The sequence below is a fragment of the Aegilops tauschii genome, chromosome 2 (genome assembly GCF_002575655.3).
Source record: "Aegilops tauschii subsp. strangulata cultivar AL8/78 chromosome 2, Aet v6.0, whole genome shotgun sequence".
Classification (NCBI taxonomy): Eukaryota; Viridiplantae; Streptophyta; class Magnoliopsida; order Poales; family Poaceae; genus Aegilops; species Aegilops tauschii.
Window position 1 is genome coordinate 80,217,845 of NC_053036.3, and position 18,715 is coordinate 80,236,559.

Sequence of the window (18,715 nt, forward strand, 5' to 3'; positions counted from 1 at the left end):
CCCTCTCGATGGAGGTAATACCCTACTTCCTGCTTGATTGATCTTGATGATATGAGTATTGCAAGAGTTGATCTACCACGAGATCGTAGAGGCTAAACCCTAGAAGCTAGCCTATGGTATGATTGTTGTTGTCCCACGGACTAAACCCTCCGGTTTATATAGACACCGCAGGGGGCTAGGGTTACACAGAGTCGGTTACAAGGGAGGAGATCTTCATATCTGTATTGCCAAGCTTGCCTTCCACGCCAAGGAGAGTCCCATCCGGACACGGGACGAAGTCTTCAATCTTGTATCTTCATAGTCCAACAGTCCGGCCAAAGGATACAGTCCGGCTGTCCGAGGACCCCCTAATCCAGGACTCCCTCAGGGGGCACCTAGAAAACACAACAAACATTGTTAGCCGTGTGCGGCGCCCCACTCCACAGTTTACGCCTCCGGTCATAGTCACGTAGTACTTAGGCGAAGCCCTGCACGGATTACTTCACCATCACCGTCACCACGCCGTCGTGCTGACGGAACTCTCCCTCGACACTTTGCTGGATCAAGAGTTTGAGGGACGTCATCGAGCTGAAAGTGTGCAGAACTCGGAGGTGCCATACGTTCGGTGCTTGTATCAGTCGGATCGTGAGGACGTTCGACTACATCAATCGTGTTACTAAACGCTTCCGCTTTCGGTCTACGAGGGTACGTGGACAACACTCTCCTCTCTCGTTGCCATGCATCACCTAGATAGATCTTGCATGTGCGTAGAATTTTTTTGAAATACTACGTTCCCCAACCCTAACAAATATATGTCAAATGATTTTAAAAACTTGGCATACTAACATATACTTCATCCATCCTGAAATATAGCACGTATTACATCAAACTCACATAAGGCGGCCTAAGAGAGGTCATTTAGGATTCACGCAATGCCCATAGAGTTGTTTACTGTGTGTCGATTTCCTGAACCTGTATGGCATGTATTTTTTAATCAAATTTTTGGATATTTTATGATAAGTAGAAGATGGTAGTATTCAAAATCGTGCACCAAGTCAAACACGCTTGTATTTAGAACCAAGGGAGTCTCTTGTTTGCTCTCCTAAGCCTAGGTGAATAGAGCAAACTCTCTCCTTCAGGCTTCACCGGCAAGCCCATGGATCCGCCTTTCCTCTACCTGCCGCTCTGACGGTCAATGCCGGGAGGGGAATTCCGATGTGTCCGCTCTAATTAGTTAGTTCAGATTAGAGTTTTTTAGTCCTCGCAATCGTGGCTATCAGTCGGATGGCCGCTCTCTTCTTCGAGTTTGTCTTCTGGGCTTCGATCCTTCTCGAGTCAGTCCATCTGGACGCAGTCGATGGAGTTCCAACGTAGATTTCCGCCATCTTCTTGGGGCGGTGCTTTAGATCTATGCAAAAGGTTCAACGGCGACAACTACGGCTTAAAGCGCTGGTCCTTAGGGTCACGTGTACGAAGACTTTCCGGCGGTCATCGGCAAGGCAAGCCGGCTCCGATAGGGTTGCGGCGACAGCAACGCGTCGACGGCTCGTTCTAGCAGCGATAGTAGTTGTTCAGTTGTCTTGGAATGTTGATGTAATTTTTTTTATGTTTGAGATGCTTTGTCCTTTGTACTTTCGAAGATATTTCTTAATAATCTGATCACTTTCGAAAAAGTAAACACAGCGTTGGCAAGTTAATAAATCTCTGACCGCGCTGTTCTCCATCCAAGCCAAACACGACGAAAACACTGATGGCTCGGTGCCGTTGTACGTGTGCCCACGCTGTGTCACGGGCTGTGCAACTTCAGCCGGGCATCCGCACCTTCCAGAAACGTACGTGTCAACCCTCCTGGCCGGGCCTGCGTCCCCGGCCACCCTCACCCCCACGTACCCAACACCCTCTGACAGGCCAGACCGGCCCGGCCCCTGCCCCACCCGTCAGCGTGCCACCACCGTCGCCGTACCCCACCTCCCTCCCGTGCACGCAAGGCACCCGGGGGCGCCGAAAGCGACGGGGGGCGCGACCGCGTGAGCTTTAAACCCGCCCGGCCTCCTCGCCGCACTCCCCACCGCCGCTCGCCGAGCTCGCCCGCGCCGGAGCCAGACTGAAACCTCGGGGGAGTGACTGCGCGGATCGGGAGGCTCTAGGGTTTGGGTGGGGGACTGGAGGGGATAGCGGTTGGTGGCTTGGCGCGGAGGGGAGGGGCTGGGGTTGGGGTTGGGGATTTGGATGGTCGCGGCGGCGCGGCGCTGGAGTAGTAGTACTGGTGCCGCTCCTCCTCCTCGTCCTACCACCCATGGGAAGGTCGTTCAGGGACTCGCTCAAGCTGCTCGAGGCCGACATCCAGCACGCCAACTCGATGTGAGCTCCCCGCCCCCCGCACCTCCCTTCCTGCTGCTCCCGTATACAAATTCTGCTGTTTGATTGGCCTTTCATTTGAGCTGGGTGGAGTGTTGCGCTGTTACCGGATCCTTCTACTGTGTTGATTGGTCTGTTCGTGCTGCTGCTATGTCCGCGCAAATGTGATGCGGTGTTTTTGGCCTGTGTCGCGATTAATCCGTTGCGGTCTCCGTTTAATCCTCCTCCTGGAGGGCTTATTTACAGATTGTTATCGTTGCCGTACACACCTTGGTTGGTTAATTTGATTATTATGCTAAATATATGTATGCTTCCAGTTTTGAGTTTTGACACTCCAGGTTTATTGCTCCAATTTTGATTGACTGCCTATACTTATCGCTTTAGTTTTATATATTGAGTATAATTATACTTGGGTTGCTGTGAAGGACTGAAACGCAGCTTCTTTCATTGACACGTGTCTGACAAATGTACTGCCTTCTGACCGAAGTCATCATCATTGGGCTTTGAAGCACTAGTGGGATATAGGAACAGCACTTTCTGAGCTCTCGTCATCAAATCCCTCTTGTTGGTGTACGATGGAATTCTTCTCGAGTGACAATGTGGTGGTGGCTTCTTCATCATTAACATGGATTTTTTTCCAGATATCGTCATGGAAATTGTTGTCCACAATATGGATTGCACACGGAGAGCTGATATCATTTCGGCAACTAGCTAGTCATCATGGATTTAGTTATGGTTAATGCTTAATGATTTGTTTACTATCCTAATTACATGGGCATCCGTTGCTCTGGATGAATTCACTATTAAGGGTTCCCTCCAGCGTTATTCCTCTTTGCCTCCAACTGATTAAAGAGATTGTTGTTGCTTTACCGTAACGATTCATGTCCAACGGTCTTGAAAAGATTCATGTCCAGCGGTGTTCTTGAATATTGACTATAGGGGCTGCTAACTGTAGTTACAGCTTAGGTACAGAAGCATATCCTTAGCCAGTTCTTTTCTAACTTCAACCATGTTTCTATACCTCATATGGTGACACCAAAATGATGAAGAATTTAAGTATTAAGCCATTTTTCACTACGGAAAGCAACATGGCAGACGGTTTATTTTAGGAAAACCAGCAGGGGCAGTGCCCAGTTTTTTTGTTTCTTTTTTTTTGGGGGGGGGGGGGGGGGGGGGGTGCTTGATGTCGTTGCTGGCCATTAACAACACTTTTGATGCCTGAATTCTGAAACCTTCTACCTTGACTTGCTATTCTCTGATAAAGTTGTCCAATGAAGTTCTGAAGTGGTCTTGTTTCAACCGTAGTAGGGATATCATGATTATCCTGGTTCGTTGCAACCTTATATGTAACACCATGAAACGTAATGAACAGAATTGTGAAATTTTTGTGTAAGTTTAAATTTTAGTATGGTTAATTTATTCTCTTCTTGCATCAAGAATGTATTGCTCAGTAATTTTTTCGTAAAAACTGCAGTGCTTCTGAATTTCGAAGGGAATATGATGGTGCCTGTCTTCAGATGAGGATGTCATACTGTCCGGCTGCACACCTTTTCCTTTTTCTTGTGCAGTGGACAGACTGCAACCTTGCTGGTGCTCTTGGGCTGTTGAGAATTCTCATTTACAAGGTACACCAGGATCATAGCCAGGTTTCTTTCTGTTATTATTTTGCTGTTGCTGAATTGTATCCATGATAACATTATTATAATCTTAAATCTGCAGGTTTATGCTGATGGGACGACCACCATGTCCACTCATGAAAGGAAAGCGAGCATTAGGGAATTCTATGGTACAGTATAATTGTTTTCTGCAACTGTTTCACACATTTATTTTCTTTGACTGGTTTGTTCATTACATCTATTTTTCATTATTTTTTGGCAGCTGTTATTTACCCTTCTCTGGCGCAATTACATGAAGGAATTAATGAGGTGGAGGACAGGAAACAAAAAGCTATTTGTATAGAGAGGTATAGAAGACGAGAGGAGGATCACAAAAGGGTGATCTCAGAGATTGATGATAATATAGAGGAAGAGTGTGGCATATGTATGGAAATAAACAACAAAGTTGTCCTTCCAACTTGTAGCCATGCTATGTGCATTAAATGCTACCGTGACTGGTACATATCTTTTCTCTTCTCTGTGTATTGTCGAGCAAAATTCAGTATCAGAGAACATTTGGCTTTTGTCCTTGATAATAAAACACTTCTGCATGATCAAGATGAAATGATAGGACCTCAGGATTCATATGTAAGCTGGTTGCATTGTCAACTTGTAATTTTGCAATCAATCTGAAAAACAGACATCAGCATGGTCACCTAGGAAATAATTGGGTCCTTTTGTGTGCTTGCACGAAATCATTTATCTTCGTGGAATATTGATCCTAAAGCATGATACCAAAGGGCTAATGAATATTTTACCTTTCAAACTGCTGTGGTCAGCTTGATTATGCCGTTATCATGCTACTAGGTCGTCTTTTGTAAGCTTGCTCTTTGGTCTTCATAGGAGGCTAGGTGGGCATCTAATTGTAATGGAACACCACCCTATTTAAAGTCACCTCGTTGACTAGATATTTGCTTCCTTTAGAAGGAATAGATATTTGCTTTGAGCTGGCTTAAATGCTCCCTCTAATTATTGTTCTGTATGATTAATTAATCATAATATTAGAATTTGGTATATAAAGTAGAAACAGGAGTTAATTGTACACGGTACATCAACTTTATCCAGAAATTGGCCTTCCTGATTTTTATGTTCATTGCCTTGCAAGAAGAAATTAAGAAATAAATCTTGCAGATTTGTATCGCATGATTAATTTAACCTCATTGGAGAAAGGGCATGCTGGTTTGAGTAAAGCTCAGGACAGCCAAAGGTTTGATATATGAGTTTAGAACAATATAGGAGACCAAGTCCATCTAAGATAGATTTCTCTCATCTCAGACCAAAGGATACTGGAGACAGCAGCTCTCACCTGGTTTGCTTAGATTATCTCCTGTCATCTCCTCTTGCATTTGGATTTAAATTTTCTTTCCCGGAGTTGGAAGACAATGACTAGATTTGGTGCGAGCTCATTTCTCACGTAATGAAAACTTAATCCAAGATTGGTTACACCTCCTTTGCTGTATTAGGACAGAGTAGCTTGAGCATTCATTGAATCGAAATAAGAATCAGCTTTAAAAAGAAACACACTCAATTGTATTTTTTTGCGGGGTCACACTCAATTGTATTTGGTTCTGAACATGTCACAATCTGACAATCAACTTTTTACAATACACTCCTATTGTTCTAAGTGTGGTGTCCCTCCCTGCAGGAGATCAAGATCCCAGTCCTGTCCATTCTGCCGCGACAGCCTCAAGAGGGTCAACTCTGCTGACCTCTGGATATACACGGATAACAGGGACATAGTCGACATGGCGACGGTCAGAAGAGAGAACCTGAGGCGCCTCTTCATGTACATAGATAAGTTGCCCACGGTGATCCCCGAATCTGTTTTCGAGGTATACGATTCCCACGTAAAGTGACCCTGTGCTCGGCTCGGCGCTGCGCCAATTGTTCATCAGTTGGGTACTGCTAGTGCTGTAGACATTACCAATTGTTCGTCAGTGGGGTGCTGCTAGTGCTGTAGGCATTGCCGGTTGTTCATCTGTGTGCTGCTGCTAGTGTTGTAGACATTTCTGGAGCCCCGGGCGCTGGCTGCCTCGAGCTTATGAACGCTCCGAGCAGTTCGCCGGGGAGGCTCTGTATGTATGTGAGGTACTCCTATATATGTAAATTATTGTCAGTTGTATCCACACGGCCCGTGTGATGATGTGTTAGGAGTCTAACGCCGGCATGTAAGTAATGGATCATTTTTTTTTGTGGGCATGTAAGTAATGAATCATTGACTCTTAAGCATTTCGTCTGTGCCTGTTTGGGGGAATGCCATTCTGTAAGAATATGCTCTGTTCGATGTTTGTGTCGACTATAGCAGTGTGTACTTAGGTCCTGTCGGAACGTGTGTGTTTGACACAAATTCTGCAGGAATTCCATTTGATTGAGGCTGGTTCATAGGAATACTGTACGAATTGTAAAGGATGGGAACTTTGTAGGAAAAATTCCTTCCTATATACTTCCTCCATCTCAAAATAAGTGTCTCAAAAAATTTACTAAGGTTGAGACACTTATTTTGGGACGGAGGGAGTAGGATAGAAATCAACCCTTCATATTTCAAAGGAAAAAAACATTATCCTAGATTCAATGAAAAAAAATTCGATACTATGCATTAAATTATTTTTTTTAATAGAAATTAAGATGCATGTCATCTTGCTTTCTATAATTTTTATTTCTATACTATTTCTATCAAGGTGAAGTTTTTCTGCGCCATAGAGGATGGAGACAAGCTGTATGGATTGCATATCAGTATCACGGTGGTGCGGGCGGCTCCGACCGAAGGCATATGAATCTGTGATGCTTCGCTTTCGTGATGAATGGAATCAGTCGAACTGCCGTCGTTGCAAGAGGGCGTCACTCGTCACAAGCAGAGGGTCGCTGGAGTGTCAGCTCTGGCACAGTGGTCTGAAGTGGATGCCCCATTTGTTCCACGCCCGTCCTCCATGGTTCCATTTCTTGTCATGTTTTACACGCGGGAGCTGGGCCTGAGACTGCTTTCGCCTTTCGGGACGGAAATGATCCACCAGCCTCAGTTTTGGCTCGCGGCCAACTGAAATACGGACTGTCCCACCGGGGCAGTCAGGCATGAGCAACGGTTAAAACTGCCGTCGCGGTTCGGAACGTGTGTTTGGTTTTAGGCACGTACTACCTCCGTTCCTAAATACCACTACGGACTACAAACAGAGCAAGATTAAAAAGACTTATATTTAGGAACGAAGGGAGTACAATGGTTGATAATATCGGCGTTCTGGGACCGGGGTGTCCAGACTTGCCTGCCTGCAGCCTATGGCGTGGCTTCACCAGCGGCCCGGTACGGCCCAGCTTCAGCAGCAACAACTCAAGACCCTCGCGAGGGGCCAAGCCTCATGAGGCGAGCGACACCAAGACCTCCCTGGGGCAGCCTCGCTAGGCTGGCTCCCGGGGAGCGAAAATATCTATGCAAGGTGCACCTCACGAGGTTCACATGACGTGAGCCATGACAACGAAGGCCATGCGGGCGCCAGCGGGCGCAGTGTACCAGTTTTCTTTTTGGTGCTAAGGAGGCAAGCGCAGGCGCGGGGTCCCGAGGCATCAGGCAAATGTTTTCATTCCAGTGCAACAAGACCAAGACCGCCAGGACGGCAAGACGAAGGTCATCGCGGAGCCCACGGCGGCGTCACCACCAGAGCCTTTTGCAGGCAAGACCACTTTTGTCAGGATAGCTTGTACTAGTTGTCCTCCTTCAAACTTGGCCGTTGTGGGATCCCTTCCCGCCTAACATTTGGGAAGAGGACCAAGGCCACTATAAATAGGACCTAGCCACCACCGTAGTGAGGCATCTCGAGAGGGGATCACCAGATCATCCTCACACCCACCAGCTCATCGAGCTCAAGAACACCTCACCTCCTGAGGCTGGTCACCCACTGTACTAGTCCATCCTCAGCCCCTCGAGGCAATCCACCAGAAAGCTGGAGTAGGGTATTACACCGCAAGGTGGCCCAAACCAGGATAAATCTCTGTGTCTCTCGTTCTTCGGGTTCGCCGAGCTAGGCCGTGGGATCGTTTAGCGAGCGAGCTGGGGAGAGAGTGTTCTTCGTGCGCACCCCAGAGTTCGAACCTTTCAAGGGTCTGCGGAACCCGTAATCCGACAGATAAGATAGTCTTATCTTAAGTTTTACATGTAATTTAGAGATGACAAAAAAGAAATGTGTACAATGAGTCATCTTCTAGCCTTATCTTCAATAACTAGCTATTCTTAAAAACGTGGTGAGACATATTGTGCTAAGAGATCATCTCTTGTCTTCTCTTAAATAAGACAAGCATTTTCTTATGAGTTCTCTTTCCTCCACCTCATCATTTATCCTACATGACACTTCTAAGATTGCACATTGTACCTGCCCTTAGCCTTCTGTAGCCCTTCTTTCTCTTCTCCCCGCATAAAGGTGGATACGGCGGATCTCGAGTAGGGGGTCCCGAACTGTGGATCTTGGATTGATGGGGAACAGGGGACGTGGGACACGAGATTTACCTAGGTTCGGGCCCTCTCTAAGAGGTAATACACTACGTCCTGCTTGATTATATTGCTTGTATATATAGGGATTACAGAGTTGATCTACCACGAGATCGGACGAACTAAACCCTAAACTAGTAGGATGGTGATTGTTATCTTAGCCTCTACGGACTAAACCTTCTGGTTTATATAGACACCAGGGGTGCTAGGGTTTACATATAGTCGGTTACATCAGGGGAACGCCGGATCTTCCATCTTGACTTGGAGCACACACCAAGGCACAAAAAGTCTTTGTCCGAATACAGTGCGGCCCAACAGTCCGGCCCATGAGAGATAGGCCGGCCAACCGAGGACCCCCTAGTCCAGTACTCCCCAACCGGACTTGTGTTTCTCCTGAAACAAGCGCACAACCAAACAGTCTGCCTTCCCTTTGGGCACGTGTAGACTAGAGGGGATGCACAACCAATCAACAAGCATATGTTGGTTTTTTGCCGGCATTAGCTCAACCAGACACAACTGAGACAAATATGCAAAGTGCCTATAAAGAATATAGGTAACCAAACACGTCCCTATAAACTTTGAAGGGATATGTGTGAAGCATTAAAAGTACGCTACATCTCAAAAAGGAAACGAAATATGTAAGTGGCAACCGTGTGGCAGATTGCAAAACTGCCACACGCATCCAACACCGTCAGTTCCGGCCGCCCTCTCGATCTCCTTCCTTTCCCGCACGTCCTCCTGATCTCCTTCCTTTCCCCCCGATCTCCATCCTTCCCCGCACGTCCTCCCGACCTCCTTCCTTTCCTCCTGATCTCCTTCCTTTTCCGCCCTCCCGATTTCCTTCCTTTCAATCATCAGTTACGGCCCCACGCGTCTTCCTGATTTTCGGGCAAAAATAATGCTTGGATTGGGATTTGATCTCTGGTCTGCAGGTAATCAACGAAGGGAGCTAACCACCTCACCTATGACACTCATTGTTGAACAAGCTAAGGGAAATACTATTTTTGACATGTTTTGCCTTTAATATTTTAGCACTGAAAAACTTTTGTTTCACCTATCAAACCTGGCACATAAACTTTTCCCGTGGTAAATTCTTCATCACCACCACGATAAATGACGCACCACCAACATGATAACTTTTGTATACCACGCGATACATTATGTGTAACTAGCATGGTCATAAGCATTGAAGGCGTGATAACTTTGGTGAAAGCATCGTGGTAACTTTGACCATTGGGAATTAAATTTGTTGAACCCCGGCCCCCGGTAATTTCTGTAAATAGCACGATAACATTCACACCATAGACCTGATAATTTAGATACAAACATCGTGGTAACTTTAACCATTGGGGAAGAAAAATGTGAAAAGATACCCGATAATTTATGTGTAAATAGATGGTAATATACGTAGCGCACATCTGATAACTGAGATAGAAACACCATGGTAACTTTGACCATAGGGAAGATTTTTTTTTTGAAAAGATACTCCGGTATCTTCTGTGTAAATAGCACGGTACTATACCTCCCTCCCCTGGTATTTTTATGTGTAAATAGCATGAAAACATATGCACTGCGATAACTAAACACCATGATAAGTTTTTGACCCGTGGGGGGAAATATTGATGAAACATCCCGCTGATAAATTTTATGTAAATAACATGATATTTTAAGCACGGCGGGCTTGATAGGTTACCTAGAATCACCATGATAACTTTTTGTCCCGGGAAAAAGTTGTTCAAAACATCCCCGATAATTTTTGTGTGAATAACATGATAATATAAGCACCGCATAACTGATAACTTACAATATAAACATGATGGTAACTTTTTACCAAAGGAAAACAAGTTGTTAAAAACATACACTCGCCTCGCGGGGCCTCTTAGATGAACACAACACATGGTGTGCCACGGAAAAGCCACGTAATGTTTAGTGTCATGAGGGCACATGTGCTCGTGGGTTGGCCCAGAAAAACGATCCACTTTGACCCGCTATAGGCGTGATAAGTTACACAAAAACATTGTGGTAATTTTTGACCTATGGAAAAAGTTACTGGAACACATCCAGGTTTTAGGTGTAAGTACCATGATAATATACGAACTGTAGACCCGGTAACTCATGCAGAATCCCCCATGGTAACTTTGACCAGGAGCGAGGTTGATGTACACATACCCTGATAACTTATGTGTAAGTACCACGGTATTTTACACATCGAAGACCTTATAACTTGTGTACAAAATATAGTGGTAACTTTGAAAGGGGTGTAGTTGTTGAAACATAGTACCTGGTAAGTTCTATGTAATAGCACGGTAACTTACGCAACACAGGTCTGATAACTTGCATGCGAATACCATGGTAACTTTGTTCTGAGGAGAAATCATGGTAATTTTCTATACTTTTTTGTAGTAACAAAATTGTAATAAAAGGGGTCAAAACGATTAGTTTCTTTAGTTTGAGCAATAAATACCTAAGGGTGAGTTGGTTGTGGTGGCATGCTTTGGTGCCAAGGAGGCGTGGGTTCGAATCCCACATGCGCAATATTTTTTTATCATGTGATAGACATGAAGAAGTGGCAGTTTTCTTAGAGGTGGGCGCGCGAGATGTGCGGGAGAAGGCAGGTTTGTCGGGCGAGCCTGCGGGGTCGGAGAAGGCAGGGTAGAAGGAAAGGGATCATGTGCTACTTTAAAGTGAAAAAGTAGAGGTGCGGCAGATATCAACTTGCAGCACTCTTACATACTTACGCTACTTTTGCAAAAAAAGCGGGGGCTCCCGCGATCACTTAGGCGATCTGGCGGCGACGGAGGCAGAGCGTGGGTGAAATGGCGTCATCGACGCCGTCGCCGGCGGCCCCGCCGAAGAAGGGAGGCAGTCCTTCTGGAGAGGGCCTCGAAGGGGGCCTATTCAGCGGGCGGGATTGGGAAGTCTTCCGAGCAAGATCCAGGCATACATCCACCGAGCGACGAATCGGGGGCGCTGTCTGGCGCTGGCGAGAAGTAGAGCAGAGGAGATCCCCAGCGTCCTGGCAGGTGAGTTCCTTCCTACCATAGATGGGGAAGATTCGGTCTGGACTAGGAAGGCGAAGATATCAAAGGATTCGGCCAGGGGTGTTTCTTTGGAAGGCGCTGATCCAGCCTTTGCGGGCGTGTATGGGTCACCGGCGCATTTGGTAGGTTCTACAAATTTCTTAGGAATAAGAGAGAGGAATCGGGGGGAGCGATTGTAGCCTCGGATTTGATCCGGGAAGATGTTGATTTTAATTGTAATGGCAGCAAAAGAGGAAATTCCGCTGAAATTATTAGGAAACAGACTAATCAAGAGCATTTACTTTATGTTAATTGTATCAATTATGGTCAGAGGATATGAGGGTGAGGGATAAGAGGTGCTATATCTATGGTAATAGAGGACACCCCTGTTCTTCACGTACTTTGTCGAACCAGTGTCCTCAACATACTGTGTCCTCGTATTTGAGTCTGGGTTCATTGCTGAACACCATGGCGGGTGGGGGAGAGATGAAGGAAAGGTCAGTAGAGGCGGGGAAGGAGGGTATGGTGAGCTTGGGAGGGGTGCTTGCCACGGCAGAGGAGCTGCGATCCCAGCCGGCAATGGCCGGGGCTGGGGCTTCTCTGCTCCAGCCTACTCCGGACCGGATGGGGAAGATGGGGCCGGGGCGCTCCCGTGGCGACAGCGTGCCTCTCGTCATCAACATGGAGGCGGCTCGCAAGGCCGTCGGCGGCTTTCTGGTGGTCGGGCGCCTTCTCTCCCCCTTCCAGGTCAACCCGAGGGTCATTGTTGACGACCTCCGGTACACGGCTTGGAAGAACCAAGGGATGGTCACCATCCAAGAGGTGGCAAGCGATGATGGGAGGTTCATCCTCAATTTAGCTGCTGAGAGTGACCGTCGGTTTGTGCTTAAGGCGCAGCCATGGCACTTCAAGCGGGACGGTCTCATCTTCGCCGAGTTCGACGGCAAGGGCGACCCGGCGAAGGTCGACCTTGGCGTCATGACCATATGGGTCTAGGTACGCGATCTCCCGTACGAGCTGAAGACGGAGAGTATAGGGCGATCTCTTGAGGATCAATTGGGAGAGGTGCTGGAGGTATCTCACTGGAATCATGTTATTGTTGAAAAATATTTGCGTGTGTGGGTGAAGATTTTATTGCATGAACCTCTGAAGAGCTCTGTAGAGATTACCCCTTTAGGTAGTTCAAAAATTCTTAAATTTGATGTAAAGTATGAGAAGCTACCTTTGTACTGTGAGTGTTGTAGGATAGTAGGTCATACTTCTGATAGGTTTTGTAAAATCCCAAGTGAGAAGAGAGTAGTTTGTTTCCCAAAAAATCTTAGTGTTGAGCCATATTGGAAGAGCCAAGGTGCTAGCAGAAGGGGACTCCTCTTCGGGAACTACTATCGCGGCAGCAAGAATTCGTCCACAGGCGTCGTCACCAACAACATCGCCAAGCCTACAGACGTTGTCAAGGTGGCCACATCCGTTAGTGGTCTCACGGTTTCCGATAAAGGGCCACTTCTTCCGTCAATATGACTCCGGACAGGAGGGCCAGGCTCAGGGGGCTGTACCGCATGCCCCGACGGGTGTGTCGCTTGGTCAGGAGGACCAGGCGGACGCGCCGGCTGCTTCGGCCGGGCGGGGCTATGTGGTTCAGGGCAAAGAAGTCCTAGAGGACTTACGCGAGGCTGGGATGCATGACCAGCAGCTGCGTTCTGCTGTTGTACCGGTCCAAGCACCCCTGGCGGATCACATGGCATATGTACAAAAGCGCAGGGGATGGCCAGCCAGGTCCTAGCGCCTGGGGCAAATGATGGCAGCTTACTTTTCCAGCCGGGAGTGCTGGAGGCACTGTCCAGCGCTGTGGCTGCAAGGATCGCAACAGCAGGTGATGATACAGAGAATAACGCCTTGCGATTTAAATTCAATGCAGCCAAAAATCCTATGCAGGGTAACTCAAAAAAGAAAGAAAAAAAAGAAAGGAGGGGCGAACAGAGTTGAGGTTGCCCGCAAGCAAGTACTAGGAAAAAGGGGGCATTCTTTTGGGGGTCCCCCAACGGGCAGTGACTTAGAGTTTTCCTTTGAGAAAGAGATGGATAGCTATGAGCGCATGTTGTATGGTGATGTAACCGTCTCATCCAAACGAGTGTGCACGGGTAGAGTTGTAGTTGTCCAGGACGAGGAGGGCGGGGCTACTCACATTGCAAAGGAGATAGATGAGAAGGAAGAAGAGTATGTTCCGCAAGGTGTGGAATCGGTTGGTGAAGAGAAAGACGAGATTGGCACATCGGCGGCCTCCGAGGAGGAGGACCGCCGGGCAAAATGAAAATCCTAGGATGGAACTGCCGTGGTATGCTCTCCAACACGGCAGTTCGTGAGCTCCTGGACCTACAGGAGCATACAAGGGCAGAGTTAATTTTCCTTTCTGAATCCATTTGAATAATTGTAAAGCCGATGAGCTTCATCGTACTTTAGGTTTTGATTCTATGTTTGTAGTGGAAAGTGATGGTAAGACCGGTGGCCTCGCTTTGTTTTATCATAAATCGAATAAAGTCGAGTTGAACTATATCTCATCCCTTTTTATTGATATTGTTTTTATGTACGAGGATGTGGTTCAGTGGCGGTTCATGGGTTTTATGGTCACCTGAAATGGAATGAACGCTATCTTTCTTGGGACGATATTCGCAATCTATATAGTAAGGGTAACCACCCCTGGGTGGTTTTGGGGGATTTTAATGAAATTTTATACCCATCGGAAAAAGAGGGTGGTATGGCTAGACCACTTGGTATGATGAGAGAATTCTGTGAATGTCTAATGGATTGCAGGCTAGAGGACCTAGGCTATACGGGTGACCTGTTCACTTGGAGGAGAGGCGAAATACGTGAACGCCTTGATCGAGCGGTCTATAATATAGGGTGGGCAAACAACTTCCCACGAGCGGCAGTGATCAACGAAGAACATGTTCATTCTGATCATCGCCCAATTGTACTGGATACAGAATACTTAGATGTAAACATCTTTAAACAACCAGAGGGACGTGTTAAACAGTTCAAGGCGAGGTGGTTGAAGGAAGAGATGGTCACTGAAATTGTTAAGGCATCATGGGAGAAAGAAAAACTTGCAGGTATTGGAACCTCACTTGCTGATTGTACAAGAGCAGTGCATGCCGGTCTGCATAACTGGGACCGGGAAACTCTCAAGGGACCAAAGGTGAGAATTAGGAAATTAAAAAATTAATTAGAGAGAATAAGGCGTGGCCCATTGAATACGGAGTCTCGATGCCGTCAGAAGGAAATTATTGTGCTAATTGAAAATATCTTGGATCAAGAGGAAATATTTTGGTTACAGAGAGGACGGGCGAACTGGTTGATGCACGTGGATCGTAATTGAAGGAAATATGCCCTAGAGGCAATAATAAAGTTGTTATTTAGATTTCCTTATATCATGATAAATGTTTATTATTCATGCTAGAATTATATTAACCGGAAACTTAATACATATGTGAATACATAGACAAAATAGAGTGTCCCTAGTATGCCTCTACTTGACTAGCTCGTTAATCAAAGATGGTTATGTTTCCTGACCATAGACATGTGTTGTCATTTGATGAACGGGATCACATCATTAGAGAATGATGTGATGGACAAGACCCATCCGCTGGCTTAGCATAATGATCGTTTAGTTTTATTGCTATTGCTTTCATCATGACTTATACATGTTCCTCTGACTATGAGATTATGCAACTCCCGAATACCGGAGGAACACCTTGTGTGCTATCAAACGTCACAACGTAACCGGGTGATTATAAAGATGCTATACAGATGTCTCCGAAGGTGTTTGTTGGGTTGGCATAGATCGAGATTAGGATTTGTCACTCTGTCTATCGGAGAGGTATCTCTGGGTCCTCTCGGTAATGCACATCACTATAAGCCTTGCAAGCAATGTGACTAATGAGTTAGTCACGGGATGATGCATGATACGTCTCCATCGTATCTACTTTTCCAAACACTTTTGCCCTTGTTTTGGACTCTAACTTGCATGATTTGAATGGAACTAACCCAGACTGACGCTCTTTTCAGCAGAATTGCCATGGTGTTATTTTTGTGCAGAAATAAAAGTTCTCGGAATGACCTGAAACTTCACGGAGAATAATTTGGGAATATATAAAAAATACTGGCGAAAGAATTAAGGCCAGGGGGCCCACCCCTGTCCACGAGGTTGGGGGCGCGCCTACCGCGCGCCCCCTGCCTCATGGGCCCCCTGGTGCTCCACCGACCTCAACTCCAACTCTATATATTCACGTTCGGGGAGAAAAAAAATCAGAGAGAAGGATTCATCGCGTTTCACGATACGGAGCCGCCGCCAAGCCCTAATCTCTCTCGGGATGGCTGATCTGGAGTCCGTTCGGAGCTCCGGAGAGGGGAATCCGTCGCCGTCGTCATCATCAACCTTACTCCATCACCTTCCTATATGTGGTATCTACCTGCCGTTCCAAGTAAATTTGTATGTGCCAAACTCTAAACCTTCAAATGAAATTCTGTTTTGTATGCTCGAATTGCTCACGTATCAACTAGGGTTGTCTGTATCTTCCATCCTAGGTGGGTTATTCTCAAGAGGAGTGGACTCCGCTCCTCACTCACGAGAAAATGGCTGGTCATAGGGATGCCCAGTCCCATGCTCAAATCAAATCAAAATAATTGCAAACAAAACTCCCCCAGGACTGTTGTTAGTTGGAGGCACCCGTTGTTTTGGACCAGCCATGGATTGATGCTTGTTGGTGGTGGGGGAGTATAAACTTTACCATTCTGTTTGGGAACCGCCTATAATGTGTGTAGCATGGAAGATATCGAGATCTCTCGGTTGTTATGTTGACAATGAAAGTATGCCGCTCAAAATATTATTTATCTCTATTCCAAAATCGAGCCCTGGCACCTCTACAAATCCCTGCTTCCCTCTGTGAAGGGCCTATCTATTTACTTTTATGTTGAGTCATCCTCCTCTTATTAAAAAGCACCGGTTGGAGAGCACCGCTGTCATTTGCATGCATTATTATTAGTTTATATTGAGTATGACTGGATCTCTTTTACCATGAATTACAATGTTTAGTCAGTCCTTGATCTTCAGAGGTGCTCTGCATTTATGTTTTGCGGTCTCAGAAAGGGCTAGCGAGATACCATCTTGTTATATCATATTATGATTGTTCTGAGAAAGTGTTGTCATCCGAGATTTATTATTATTGCTCGCTAGTTGATTATGTCATTGGTATGAGTAAACATGAGACCTAAATGTTATTGTGAATATGGTTAGTTCATAATCTTTGCTGAAAACTTGAATGCTGGCTTTACATATTTACAACAACACGAGCAAACAGAGTTTGTAAATTTTTTTTCTTTATCACTTTCAGTTTGTCAACTGAATTGCTTGAGGACAAGCAAAGGTTTAAGCTTGGGGGAGTTGATACGTCTCCATCATATCTACTTTTCCAAACACTTTTGCCCTTGTTTTGGACTCTAACTTGCATGATTTGAATGGAACTAACCCGGACTGACGCTGTTTTCAGCAGAATTGCCATGGTGTTATTTTTGTGCAGAAATAAAAGTTCTCGGCCTGAAACTTCACGGAGAATAATTTTGGAATATATAAAAAATACTGGCGAAAGAATCAAGGCCAGGGGGCCCACACCCTGTCCATGAGGGTGGGGGCTGCGCCTACCCCCTGGGCGCGCCCCCTGCCTCGTGGGCCCCCTGATGCTCCACCGACCTCAACTCCAACTCTATATATTCACGTTTGGGGAGAAAAAAATCAGAGAGAAGGATTCATCGCGTTTCACGATAGGGAGCCGCCGCCAAGCCCTAATCTCTCTCGGGAGGGCCGATCTGGAGTCCGTTCGGGGCTCCGGAGAGGGGAATCCTTCACCGTCGTCATCATCAACCTTCCTCCATCACCAATTTCATGATGCTCACCACCGTGCGTGAGTAATTCCATCGTAGGCTTGCTGGACGGTGATGGGTTGGATGAGATTTACCATGTAATCGAGTTAGTTTTGTTAGGGTTTGATCCCTAGTATCCATTATGTTCTGAGATTGATGTTGCTATGACTTTGCTATGCTTAATGCTTGTCACTAGGGCCCGAGTGCCATGATTTCAGATCTGAACCTATTATGTTTTCATGAATATATGTGAGTTCTTGATCCTATCTTGCAAGTCAATAGTCACCTATTATGTGTTATGATCCGTTAACCCCGAAGTGACAATAATCGGGATACTTACCGGTGATGACCGTAGTTTGAGGAGTTCATGTATTCACTAAGTGTTAATGCTTTGGTCCGGTACTCTATTAAAAGGAGGCCTTAATATCCCTTAGTTTCCAATAGGACCCCGCTGCCACGGGAGGGTAGGACAAAAGATGTCATGCAAGTTCTTTTCCATAAGCACGTATGACTATATTAGGAATACATGCCTACATTACATTGATGAACTGGAGCTAGTTCTGTGTCACCCTATGTTATTACTATTGCATGAGGAATCGCATCCGACATAATTATCCACCACTGATCCAATGCCTACGAGCTTTTCACATATTGCTCTTTGCTTAGTTACTTTTCCGTTGCCACTGTTACAATTACTACAAAACTGCTACTGTTACTTTTGTCACCGTTACCGTTACTTCCATACTACTTTGCTACTAAATACTTTGTTGCAGATACTAAGTTATCCAGGTGTGGTTGAATTGACAACTCAACTGCTAATACTTGAGAATATTCTTTGGCTCCCCTTGTGTCGAATCAATAAATTTGGGTTGAATACTCTACCCTCGAAAACTGTTGCGATCCCCTATACTTGTGGGTTATCAAGACTATTTTCTGGCGTCGTTGCCAGGGAGCATAGCTCTATTCTTTGAGTCACTTGGGATTTATATCTGCTGATCACTATGAGGAACTTGAAAGACGAAAGAATAAGATTTTCCCCTCAACTACGAGGGGAGGTAAGGAACTGCCATCTAGCTCTGCACTTGATTCTCCTTCTGTTTTGAGTAAACTTGCGATACCTAAACCTGCTTCTGCTATTAATTCTGATATGTCGCATGTTATTGATGATGCCACTTCTGCTATGCATGATACTTGTGATGAAACTACTTCTATGCTTGATACTACTGTGCCACTAGGTGAATTTCTGGATGAACTACTTGCTAGGGCTAGAGAGAATGAAATTATTGAAACTGATAATATTGATGAAAGTGATGATG

The 18,715-nt window shown here is 45.9% G+C and overlaps 1 protein-coding gene across 1 annotated transcript; it reads left to right on the top strand.

Moving 5' to 3' along the window:
* Positions 1-1,705: 1,705 nt before the first annotated feature.
* On the top strand, positions 1,706-6,276 carry LOC109743153 (E3 ubiquitin-protein ligase AIRP2). Its single transcript, XM_020302229.4, has 5 exons — positions 1,706-2,340; positions 3,812-3,962; positions 4,057-4,123; positions 4,216-4,450; positions 5,638-6,276. The coding sequence occupies exons 1-5, from the start codon at positions 2,276-2,278 to the stop codon at positions 5,846-5,848; spliced, it is 729 nt and encodes a 242-aa protein (XP_020157818.1). The 5' UTR covers positions 1,706-2,275; the 3' UTR covers positions 5,849-6,276.
* Positions 6,277-18,715: the final 12,439 nt, after the last annotated feature.